This window comes from Lolium perenne, chromosome 4, assembly GCF_019359855.2.
Source record: "Lolium perenne isolate Kyuss_39 chromosome 4, Kyuss_2.0, whole genome shotgun sequence".
In the NCBI taxonomy this organism is placed as follows: Eukaryota; Viridiplantae; Streptophyta; class Magnoliopsida; order Poales; family Poaceae; genus Lolium; species Lolium perenne.
In genome coordinates this window covers 36,851,431-36,864,143 of record NC_067247.2, presented here as the reverse complement: position 1 = coordinate 36,864,143, position 12,713 = coordinate 36,851,431, and the positions used below count along the sequence as shown (strand labels likewise).

The following is a 12,713-nucleotide window of genomic DNA, read 5'->3' as shown; positions in this document are numbered from 1 at the left end:
AGATCCAGGTCATCTTCGTCCATGAAGAAACTTGTTGAACTCTTCGTAGCAGGAGGAGGCGAAGCAGCTTCATCGGCATCATTATCTCCTCCTCTAGGACTTGATTCAGCCGAGGTGATGAGATCATCGTGTACCTGCTTACGACACCTGCTCCTGAGGAAGGTGTCATCTTCGGCAGCTTGCTCCTCCTGGACATCGCTGTCTTCAAGAACGTGTTGAACGTCCTCGGTTCCCTCAGAATCGTCATCGTCATCCTCCAATACCAAGCCGCTCTCGGGTGAGGGAGGATAGCATTGGGCAACGATGGGAGCCTGCAGAAGGAAAGAAACTTATAAGGCACATACATGAAAAGAAATAATAACAATAAACAAGGAGCAGTAAGGTTACCTCGGACGGGAGGTGTTTGAGATCATAAGGAGGACGAGCCGACGTCAAGACAATGGTGTCCTTCGTACTAAGGCATGTTAGGCGACGAACTTCGTCTCGAAGCTCATATGTCGACAGGTCGGTAGAGTTGATCCTTGACTTGTCGCTTTTGCCAATATAAAGCCACATCTGGTGAGGGCGGGACATCAGTGGCTGCACTCGACGTTGTAGGAACACTGAAACCACTTCAGTGCCGCACATCGTCAGGCCTCCTGAATTCTTCAAAGTGACTATCTGCTCAAACAGTTCATCGGCTGTCGCCTTTTCTTCGGGAGAAAGGGTGTTTTGCCAAGATTTCTTCTTTTGAGCAACCAAGACGTCATCCCAAAGAGGGAGATTTGAACGCCGCCCAGGAACAGCGGGATCTCGCAGGTAGAACCACTTGTTGCGCCAGCCCTGGACGGATTCCTTCATCGGGTAGTCGAAGTAATCGACCTCCTTCCTGACGACAAAGCCAACGCCACCGACAAAGGGGGGGCCATTACTGTCGTTGTGACGCTTCACGTAGAAAATCTTCCTCCAAAGGCCCCAGTGAGGCTCAATGCCGAGGAAGGCCTCGCAGACGGTAATGAAAATGGAAAGGTGGAGGATGGAATTTGGGGTCAGCTGCCAGAGCTGAATCCCATAGAAGAAAAGGAGGGAACGAAGAAACTCGTGGGCCTGAAGAGAAAGGCCACGGAACAAGAAAGCAGCAAACATAACAGTGAAGCCCTTCGGGGGCTTTGGGCGAGAAACTGAACATGGGAGACGAATGTCATCCTCAGATGCGGAGATGAAGCCGAGAGCGCGGAGTTTGTTGATGTCGCGGTTGGAAATGGCGGAGGCGCTCCAATCGCGGCTAACTTTGCCCGCCTCCAACGTACTGCCGCTCTTCCTCTTGTTCATGGTGAACGGAGCTTCTGACGAAGAGGTGGAGGAACAGGAAGGCTTGAAGGAGAAGATGAGCAGTAAACGGGGTAAAAGATAAAAAAGAGAGGAGGCTCCCTATTTATCCCGTATGAATTTGCGCCCAATCGTGGCCATAACTCCACAAAGCATCGTGGGGAGTGGGGCAGATCTGACCGTACATGTGGCGCTTGAAGAAGGAGTGGAACCGGCGGCCCATTATTCCCACGTCGCGCGAAAATTGAGGAGACGCCTCGATCGCCACGCGTGCATTAATCAAGCCCTAAAACCTGCCCGCGCAGAGCTAGGGTGGGCCCGTTAGGTCAAGTCCTGTCAATCGGCCCACAGCAGTAACACGTCAGGTCAAGTCCTGTCAATCAGCCCGCAACAGTGACGTCATATGTATAAAAAAAAGAGAAACACAGAAGCATCCGAAGGAAAAAATGAAAAGTTATCGGGTGAAAGACTTGAGTCTACGCACAGATTGCAAGCATCTGTACCTAGACTCGGGGGCTACTCCCATCGGGAGCGCTGGTGCGCACCCGATAAAATCAGGACTCGACAGAATAAGCAGTCGAAGGAAGAAGGATTGAGTCTGCACTCGGTTACAAGCGCTTGCACCTAGACACTCCCATCGGGAGTGCATGATGCACACCCAATAAAAGTTTTTTGCACTCCAGGATCATGCCCGGGGACTTGATTCTGTGTAGGGTAACGTTGTTTTGCCATCGGCAGTTAACCAACAAAAGTTGGCCACGTTAACATTATCCTTTGCATAAAGAAAATATACCGGATGACCTATGAAGACCTGTGAAAAACATCAACAGAGGAAAATATTCGAGTAGTACAACTTGAGTCTACGCACGGATTATCAGCATCCGTACCTAGACTCGGGGGCTACTCCCATCGGGAGCGCTGGCGCGCACCCGATAAAATGAAGACGGAGCAAATTCAAGACAAGCAAAGAACATCAGGAGAAGACATGCATTAGTCTCTACCCGAACTATCTTCGGCTAGACACTCGGGGGCTACTGACGTGGGCACTACCCTTCGAGTAATGGACGTTGCCCTATCCTATATTGACTAATTGAAGGCCCATGAAGACACCTGAAGGCTAGATGGGCCACCTGGACAGCGCACCGGAAGAAGCCTTGGCGGGCAAGACAAGGAAGCGGTCAACAAGGAAAGATTAGATCTAAAAGTGCTGTAAACCTAGTCGTACTCGGTTAGGACCCTTGAGACCTGGCCTCCTATATAAAGGCCAGGAGAGGGGCTGCCGAGGGACACGAACAATCTTAGCGATCATAGCCAGAAAAAGCTTAGAGCTAGGTAACCCTAGCAGTAGTAATCTCGACGAGATCTCAGCCGAACTATTCGGCACCCCATTGTAAACCATTGTCATCATAATCAAGAACAGACAGACAGGACGTAAGGGTTTTACCTCATCGAGGGCCCCGAACCTGGGTAAATCGCTCTCCCCGCTTGTCTGTGAACCGATGTCTCGTGTCAGCTTGCAGGATTCCATCAACCCTAAGCCCCTATCGGAGGGCATTGGCGAGGAGTACCCTCGACAGCTGTCCATGCCGTCGTCATTGCCATTGTTGTTGAAGGTTGTGAGGCCAGTGTGGCTGGAGCTGTCGCCATCGAGGTCGATGACCTTGTTGCTATCCCGTGCCGACAAACACTCTGCGTATTCATGCGTTACTTGTGGAATGATCTCAACGGACTCGCACAAATGTTCTACCCATATAGGAGGTGTGTGTCCGGTGCACACGAAATCTATCACCGGCCTCGTGGTTGTGTACCATGGGTGTTATTGCACCGTTGTGGAGGAAGATGAAGGGGAAGCGGTATGGGAGTATGTGGCGACGAGGCCATATATAATTGATGGGCAGTAGGATAATGAGCCAGTGGTGATACTAACCCCGATGTTGGGAGGTGAGTTGTCGCCAGGTGGGGAAGCGAAAGCGTCGCCTAGAAAACAGGTGAGATGGTAGCACAATAAAAATAAGGTGACCTCTTGACACCATCTGAGAGCAAGTACAATAAATTAAGAGAGTGGAAGGTGGCATGTATCAATAATTTTATAGGTAACTATATGGCTGGTTATAGATGACATGGGCATGTCTTATAGCTAGCACTTACTCTACTATTGAACTTATGTTGTCATGGTTCGTCCGACTGTCGGATCCGACGTGGCGCCATGTGCTGACACGGTCCAATGGGTCGGAGCCGTTCTGAGAGTGCCATGCCAGGTACTTCCTCCATCCTTGTTCATAGAGTCTGCCCTATCTCTAGATCATCAATTTGATCAATATAATATTAGTTATATAATAAAAATATTATGTTATTACAATGTATAAGAGCATCTCCAGCCGCGTCCCCCAAAGCGTCCCCAAACCGCGCCGGATTGAGCGTTTGGGGGACGTGTTTTGTTCGTGCCGCCTTTGGGGGACGTCGCTCCCCAGCCGCGTCCCCCAAACGCCTCCCCCAAACATTTAAAATACTTTTTTTTGGCTTTTTTATTTCAATTTCCACAAACTAATACATAATTTGGAACGTGGTTTACACGAAAACATAATTGGGAACGTGGTTTTCCACAAACTAATACATAGTTTGAACCGTCGTGGACACAAATATAAAATTTTGCAAAGAAACTAAACCTAACTAGGCCGTGCATCGAAGGTTTCGTGTGTTCGCTGCTAAGAAAGAACACTCGAGGGCACACCCAGTCACCTAAACTGGAAAATCCAGCGGGAGGATGGTGCCCTTGTTGGTTCTACCGATGAGGCGAACAGGCAGAAACCTCCGTGCACGTATTCGCTGCGAAGAAACAACACTCATTCAGTCGTCCTCCTCGTCGGTGCTGTCGTCGTGGGAGTCCCTGTCGACGTGGTAGTCCCGGAGGCAGCGCCTCTCGTCGAAGACCTTGACGCTCATGTCCCTGTTGCCGAAGTAGGAGAACACGAGGATGAAGCCGGCTTCGAGGCTGTGGTGGCGCGCGAACTTCTCCCAGCCGATGTTGAGGTACATCTTGCCGCGCGCGTCGTAGATCGCCTTGACGATCCACCGGCAGTAGCCGCACGAATGCTCCCGCAGATGCATCGTGCGCGGGCGTACGCCGCCGACGTACTCGGCGAAGGAGTCCGGCAGCCTCTGGATGCCGCGCGGGTCGCCCTTGAGGACGTGGACGAACTCGAACAGGACGTCCGGCTCCACGTCCATCTCCGACGATGAAGACGACGGCGTGGGAGGCGACGGCGAGCGTTCAGCTATGCCGCGGCCACGACCACGACCACGACCACGGCCGCGGCCGCGAGGTCGGCCTCCGCCTCTACCAGACATAGCGTCGAGTCTTGTTGAGAGATGGTGGCGGCTAGGGGTTGGGAGAGGCGCTAGGGGTTGGGTGTGAGAGGGACGATGAGAGGCGCCCCTTTGTATAGGCCGGAGGGAGGCGGAGGAGCGGTGGCGCTCATTAACGCCGGCACGCAGAGCTAGGCGCGACGGGACGCGTCGCTGCGCCCTCTGCGGAAACTGCACCGTCGCTGCGCGCCAATAACTTCCGTCGCGAGGTAGGCGACGGTTAGGTTTAAATTAATTGTGCCGCTGACGGGTCGGCCCCGCCACTCCCCGCCTCGCTTTTCGTTGTGTCCGGCGTCCCCGGAGCGTCCCCTGTGGGACGGGGACGGGCTCGGGGCGCCGGACACCGTATAGGGGCGCGCCGGACAAAAAAGGGCTTTGGGGGACGCGGCTGGAACGCATTTTCTGTCCGGCGCGCCCCAAATCCCTTTGGGGGACGGTTTGGGGGACGCGACTGGAGATGCTCTAACATCTGAACTTTCTAACAATGTATATATATTTTGTTATATATATCTTATATTACGTTGGTTAAATTTACGACCTAAGAATAGGTGTGAAACCTATAAACTGGAACGGAGTTAGTATTGGGATGTCGACCGATATAATTAGGCTACTGAGAGGCACGCTGAAAACGGTTTCCTTTTTTTTTTGCCCGTCGCCAATAACCTTATTGGCAGATCAATTGGATGCCGGTGGATATGCCCGTGCGATGGGCGACCGGCCGGTCAGCCGATGGGAAGGTCGGATGCAGAGTTTGCACTTTGCACTTTGCAAGAGCCCTAGGCCCCTAGGATACATTTTTCGTCTGCCTACACGCAAACGTGGTCGGCAGTTCCCCGGTACATCGGCAAGAGAGAGCATATCGGCCGGTGGCCGCCCACCGGCTATGTTTAGTAGGTTGTCGGCTGTCGTTACGTACGCATCACCATCAGCTTGCTTAGTCTAAGGCGGACACGTTTAGAAGAAAGATTGTCGTATTGCTGAACCTTACAAACTTGAAATCCTCCCTCCAGTAAATATACAGCATGCATCATAAAGAATGTACGGTACATCATCAGGAGATCGGATCATATACCCAATAAAAAAACTTTTCTTTTTTTACCTCGAGACAGCTTGAGCTTTCTTTTCCATTACTTTGTAGAAGAAATAAGGAAAAAGTTTATATAACCCCTACAACTTTCAGTTTTCTCTGACGTACCACCCCTCAATTGTAAAGTTGCATACTTATAACTCCCTAAAGTATCTAAAATCGGGCAATTGACCCCCTATACCCTCATAGGTTGTTTTGCATAGTTGTTTTCCTAACATGAAACCTTTCAGTTCCAGGGTCAACATAATCGTTCCTCTCTCCATTCCCATCTTCCTCCCTTGGAGCTCCGTTGCATGCAAGCTCTTGCACCCCTCCTACAGTCGTCCCTGCCCCTGACTAGGCATGTTGTCGACTCCACCTCGTCTTCCTGAGCCTCCCCTCCAAGTGAGTCAAGCTGATATGCCCTCCAATGGATGAATCGTCCCCATCTTCCACCCCTCCGATGGGCCGTCGCCAATGTTGGTTCTATCGACCTTGTGCCCCTCCAATGCCGCCGATATTTGTATCATGATCACCTCTCGTGCCCCTCCTCCCACTTGCTCATTTCCTTCTCGACGTTGTCGCCAAACGCCGCCGACGGCCGCCACGAGAATGGCCATCGACGTCAAACCGGTGAATATTTGGTCCGGGCGCCGTCACTAGTAGGTTCTTATAGACCCTACACGTCAGACGCACTACCCAACTGAGCCCCCGAGCCTGTTCCGCACCTTGCTCTGTCGTTGTCGTTGTCTGGCCAACATGACGACCACCTCCTTGGTGAACTTCTTCCTCGACTCGTTGATTTCGCGGGCGACCAGAGGACAGGGCGGATGCGAAACTCGATGAGCGGGAGCAACACATCGCCGTCAGAGCTCATGGCGCATTAGCTCCCCGTTGCTAACGCTCCATGCATGTGCAAATACGACGACATGTTAGGGAAGGGGAGGGGAAACCTGTCAGTTTCGTTTTTTTTTTCCTTTAGCAAAACAAATGATAAGAAGGCCACGTCTGCAGACCCAGTCTTCAAAGCTGCCTAACAAGGCCTGGTTTTGGACAATTGAGTAGGTTAAATGCGCTAGCTTAAAGTTGCGAGGACGTTGCGTCCGAAAACTAAAAGTTAAGGAGGTTATGTATACATTTTCCCTGAAATTACAAGGTTTGGAAAGCAAGAGGATGTAAAACAAAGAGTTTGATGAGTTCCCTTGGAGAGACTCGTTACCTGCTTATGTTTTGATAGCACCGCACGTTGTAATAAGTATGCTAGTATAAATTTGAGATAAAGTTACAATAGCTTTTCCAAAAAATTAGAGGGCTTGGAAAATAAGAGGAAGGAAAACAGACAGTTTAATGATGCACCACGCGCTGGTTTTATTTTTTTAGAGGGAAACTAACATTTTGATTTTTTCAAATTGTTTTTTTTGAGAATCTCCGATTGAGCTCCGGCAATGGAAACAACCAGGGCGACGAGCCCACGAGCCCATTTTACACAGTAGGCCCGAATAGGTTCCAAGCCCAACCGGCCTAATAGCTAGGCAAATCGTCAATCCGGCCAGCCGGGCCTGGACGGCCCCGATCCAGACAAGGACCATATAAAATAACCAGGACCGCCGCCCGTCCAAAACCCTAGCGCACAGGCGGTGTAGGCGGCAGCAGGAGGGCGGCAGCTCGCGCGCGCACCCCATTCTCCGCCGCAGCCGGAGCCCGCCGCTTCCAGTCCAAGGTGAGAGCTCCTGTTCCTGATCCATTCTCCTAATTCTGTACTCGTTGCTGTGACTTGCTTCAGTTATGATGTGTGTTGCTTGCCAGTTTAGATCCGTGTGCAGTTTAGAAGGCAAATTCCACATGTAGTTGTGCATGAGAATTTTGTTTCCATGTGCCCTGCTCTGTACGTTGTTCTTAGGAGTTGTTGTTGTTCGCAACATCGGATTATGTACTGTATTCTGTACTAGTCTGTTAATCTATTTGAGGCCTTGTGGTGAGGCTGCACATTTGAAGCGGTGTTATTTGAGGGCAATGCTTGGCATTGATTGATGCGGACTTGTATAGCGATATTAGAGCCTTCGCTTGAAGAACCACTTGAAATGCTGTAGTTGTTGGCGTGATTTATTACAGTTGATATGTATTGCTTGCCAAGTTCCTTGGAGTTGTTGGTGTGGTTTTTCTTCAGATTATGTTTCTATGTACCCTGCTATGCACATTGTACCTAGTAGTTGTTCCTGTTATTGTTCAGCATTTCTGATGATGCAATGTGGTTCAGTTTAGTTTGGTAATCTATTCGCAATGCCTTACACAAGGCTTTGTCTTTGAAGCAGTGTGTTATTGGAGGGCAATGCGTCTTGATATTGATTGATATTGTTGATGCTGATAGCTATACATGCTGTTTCTAGGTGAAACTCTGAAGGTTTGTCAGGGCGGAGAAGATGGTTCTTAAGTACGTTACTTTATTTTTATATGCTTTGCCACTTTATAAAATCTGATGTTGTGCCGAATTCGAATATATGTAACATTGCCTCCGAAAATCTTATTATTTTGTCTGTCCTGTTTCTACAGAACAGAGCTCTGCCGTTTTAGTGGTACCAAGATATACCCGGGAAAGGGTATCAGATTCATCCGTTCAGACTCTCAAGTACGCTTTTTGGGTCCCCTCTAATAATTTTGCATTGTATTGAAATGAGTGGAAACACACTAAAATTGTTTGGCTTGTTCTTTGCCGCACCCAAAATCAGGTCTTCCTTTTCTTCAACTCCAAGTGCAAGCGCTACCACCACAACCGTCTCAAGCCTGCTAAGCTTACATGGACTGCAATGTTCAGGAAGCAGCACAAGAAGGTACATGCACTTATGCCTGTTCTCTTTAATGATATATATATATGCCGATTCAGCTTATCTCTCTCGCAATCTTGATATCCTGCTAGTGTGCTCTACCTAATTTTTGGGAGTGTAAGTGATGCCGTCAACTGGTAGTTATTCGGCATGCTTTACCATTTTCCCTGATAAATGGTATTGCTTGTCAATTGTTAGTAGTAGTTCAGCAAAGTGGCCTGTTCAATTAATACTGGGGACTTGAATGATCTGTTGACAGCATGAAGGATATAGTACTTGAATAATGCAAAACCATTTTACATTATTAACCATTTTTCTACCCTGTTTTCTTACATTTTCTTACCAATGATTTTTGTACTTGTTTTGATGTTTGTTCTGAGCAAACCTCTATCTGTGTGTAAGGCATCTAAAGCTTGTGCTTATCAGTTATTTTCTGGGTGTGGCTGTAGGATATCCATGCTGAGGCTGCCAAGAAGAGGCGCCGCACCACCAAGAAGCCGTACTCCAGGTCTATCGTCGGTGCTTCCCTTGATGTCATCCAGAAGAAGAGAGCTGAAAAGCCTGAGGTCCGTGATGCTGCCAGGGAAGCTGCTCTTCGGTAATTCTTCCTCCATTGATTTCAACCTTTGCTTCTTTGTTTTGTTGAGACCCATCATACAAAGTCCAGTCTGCCCTGCCATCCTACTCTATTGCATTTGTATAGTAAATAATTTTATATTTGTTCTAGTCAAGTTTTTTTTGAGTTGCAACTCAAAAGTGAGTCGCTGTATATTCGCAAGTTGCTGTGATTTTGATTTAAACGACTCGTTGACTGTTACGGCAACTATACAGCGACTCAAAAAACCATGGATCTAATCCTGTTGCTGAACTGTGTGCCTATGTGGTGGTTTTAGCATTTTTACCTTCTAATGAGCCAACTATTATTTGTTTCTTACAGTACATTTATGGTGTAACTGATCGTAGTTATGCCTTAGAGATGATGGCTTATATTTGTTCTGAGAAGCCATTTTGTAGAGCATGAGTCTGTCCATTGAGAAACATGCACATAACGTGTTCTATTTGTTTTTGTTCCCATTTATCCAGTTTACCATATCAGAGGGCAGTCTTTTTATCTCGTTTTTCTTTCTGATTATCTATGAGGCACTTACAAAGTTACAATGGTAACCGCTTTCTAACAGTGAGATCAAGGAGCGCATCAAGAAGACCAAGGACGAGAAGAGAGCAAAGAAGGTGGAGGTGACGAAATCGCAGAAGACTGCTGGTAGAGGCAGCGCCCCCAAGCCTGGAAAGGCCCCCAAGCTCGGTGGCGGTGGCGGCAAGCGCTAAGCAGGCCAACGCTGCTTTTCAACCGCTGATCAACCTGAGTTCTAAACTAGTTACATGAGAGCTTTAGCGCCTATCTTTAGAATGTATTTTTTGTGGCTCAAACCTGTTGTTGGTATGCCGTGTATGGGTGCACAGACTTATGGTTCATCAATGTGGAGATTGTTCTCTGTTTATCTGGTTGCTGTTTTTTGCACCCACCTTGTTATGTTTGTTTGTGCATTTTCTTTGCTATTTTGCACGTAATCAACAGTAGCCGTCTCCCCGAGACTAGCTCTTGTAGGTATTAGGTGTTAACAATTTGCAAACTATGGTTGGAAATTAAAGAAACAAGTATAAAAAAAGATCAAACTCTTATCAAAGTATTCAGCAATTTTAGGAAAATATAGGTGACCCTAGACCCTCTTTCAAAATGTAGTCCCCTCCCCCCAAGCCAAATTTTCTTCAAGGGGCGTTTCCCTGTATCGATTGTCTGATAATTAGGTTATTTCTTATTGAGTTAATAACACCACACATACATAAACATGTGTGATGTACAAATTCATAAATAAACTTGTAAACCGTGTTAAATTGGTAGATTTTAGTTTTTCGAATGTCGCATGTGACCCATTTAGATTTTCAATATTATTATTATACAAAATTTATGTTCTAAATATTGTTTAAATTTTCATTAAAATTAATAGTTAAATCATCAAAATAGATGTGACCAGTTGAGACATGAGAACAAAAACTTAGTTCCTTTCTTAATCCTTATTACGTGGGGTGGGATGCGTGTGAAAAACAAATTTTATGTATCTATGTCAATAAAAAACCCAAGTCTTAAATGAAAGGATTTGGTTGGAATCTTAAAGTGTGTGCTGAAAAGAACTACATATGGTTTTTTCTACGACACTTTAGAGTTTAGCTATTATATTATTAGAGTGGAACTAAAGGAAAATATTAAAGAATAACGTCGACAAAATGATTAATGCAAAACGATCAATTAGTAGTATTCCTATAGGCTATAGTCCACTCCCCCCTTACTACTTGTGAAAGAGAATGTAAAGACTAAATTATTTTAGTCAAAGTTTTCTATAAGTGTGTATCTCAATTATTTGCTAAATAAATCGTCGCACTATTTTTATGTAATAATCTGAATAGATTCATTCGTACTTATGCTAGAATTGTTATCTCCCAAACTTTTCATTTGTCATACTACGAGTTGAGGTGGGGAAACATCTGCCCAACAAGCTGTAATGATAATAAGGTGGAGTTATAATTTGCGGTACAAATTGCTATAAGAAAAATAGCAATTACAACAAAGTTCTCACTGTTTGCACTAAGGACCCTAGATGTAAAACAGAGAACGTAATCGGACACAGCTCCTGTGGGGGCTTGGACTAGCTATCCGAAACACCTGTTATGCATACACATTCACGATCCCATGATCAGTGTGTCGTGAAAGCATAACCGAACTGATATCAAATACATCATCCATTACAGTACCGTATAAAAAGATTACAACAGGTCACATGACCAATACTTACATAAGAGCCGCAATGGCAGGAGATCAACAATCACATAGCGGTAATACTTCAGACGAAAGCGTTCGCATGGCCGAAGTCATGCCATAACCCTACATGCAACTGACTGGGAAGACGTTCCTAACTTGCATAGAGGTCGTCAACTCCTTCTTCATTTGACGAACTCCACCAAGTCTGGCCAAGTAAATAGCCAGGGACAAAGCCATGAGTACATTATGAATTGTACTCGCAAACCACCTTAGAGAGAAGTAAAGGATATGCATATTTGGCAGTAGCAAGAAATATATACTATTCTAGGGTTACAAGGAGGGAGAGAATGGTTCTCTCGAGAGTATGACATCTCTATATCTTTGTTGAAAACCTTTTTGAAAACAAGTTTTATCTTGAAGACTAATAGGTAAGGGCGACCTATTTTCCTTTCCGGCCATCTCAGTATGACCAAAACAACTTTTCCAACTTTCCACCATACCTCCCAGGTACATTTTCACTAGTCCCACTGGTATTCCTTTCCCAAAACATTTTTAAGAAAACACTTTTATAAACCAAAATCTTCCTTTAATGCCAAGCAGCTTCCATTCTCACGTCCATAACCGCAGACACGGCTATTCGAATAGTTTTACACTCTGCAGAGGTTGTACACTTTCCCCACAAAATGTGAATACTCATCGTGTGGGCATCATCCTTGCATAACAACATATGCCACGACAAGTATCCGATCGTAGTTTTTCGCCTGTTCGCCTTAGCCTAAGACATGCCGCCTAGAGTTGTACCTCCCAACACCAGAGTCCGAGGGCTGTCCAGGAGTAGCAAAGTCCCCAACTCACTCAACCCTCTGGAATGTCGCGACCAATTGCGGGGCATATTTTAATGGGAACTCATATAGGTTGTACCCCTGCCATCTGTACGAGACGGAAAGGCGTCCCCAGTTCGTTGGGAAGGCCACGGTCGATAGGTGTCCATGCTCGGACTACCCCTTACACTTACAGGACCCAAACTAAGGTGAGACAAACTACTACACTACGCCCCGTCCCACTTAAGGGTAATATGGTTGTACTGGCTAGGTCTGGTTAGGTACTTAGTCACCAAAGTTTTTCGAAAACAATTTTCTCCACTTTCCTCCAGCAACTTTCTTCCCAAAAACCTTTTCGTTTTCATAAACTCGCACTTGGGCGGGGCTACCCCATTTCAAGGTTTTCGAAACTCATCTTTTCTTGAAAACAAACTTTTTTAAAGAGGGCTCCCAACCTATAGTCCAACTTTTCTTGAAAAGCGGCGACAAGAATGATAAGGTGTTAAGCACCATGT

The 12,713-nt window shown here is 46.7% G+C and overlaps 1 protein-coding gene across 1 annotated transcript; it reads left to right on the top strand.

The window, feature by feature from the left end:
- Positions 1 to 7,319: 7,319 nt before the first annotated feature.
- LOC127292179 (large ribosomal subunit protein eL24) lies at positions 7,320 to 10,061 on the top strand. Its single transcript, XM_051321538.2, has 6 exons — positions 7,320 to 7,460; positions 8,128 to 8,171; positions 8,291 to 8,366; positions 8,467 to 8,568; positions 9,012 to 9,160; positions 9,741 to 10,061. The coding sequence occupies exons 2-6, from the start codon at positions 8,161 to 8,163 to the stop codon at positions 9,886 to 9,888; spliced, it is 486 nt and encodes a 161-aa protein (XP_051177498.1). The 5' UTR covers positions 7,320 to 7,460; positions 8,128 to 8,160; the 3' UTR covers positions 9,889 to 10,061.
- Positions 10,062 to 12,713: the final 2,652 nt, after the last annotated feature.

What these genes read in the sequence shown, in the direction of transcription:
- LOC127292179 (XM_051321538.2), top strand. An exon ending in TCAGGAAGCAGCACAAGAAG is followed by an intron (nt 8,569 to 9,011) that starts GTACATGCACTT and finishes GTGTGGCTGTAG; the next exon opens with GATATCCATGCTGAGGCTGC. An exon ending in GCCAGGGAAGCTGCTCTTCG is followed by an intron (nt 9,161 to 9,740) that starts GTAATTCTTCCT and finishes GCTTTCTAACAG; the next exon opens with TGAGATCAAGGAGCGCATCA.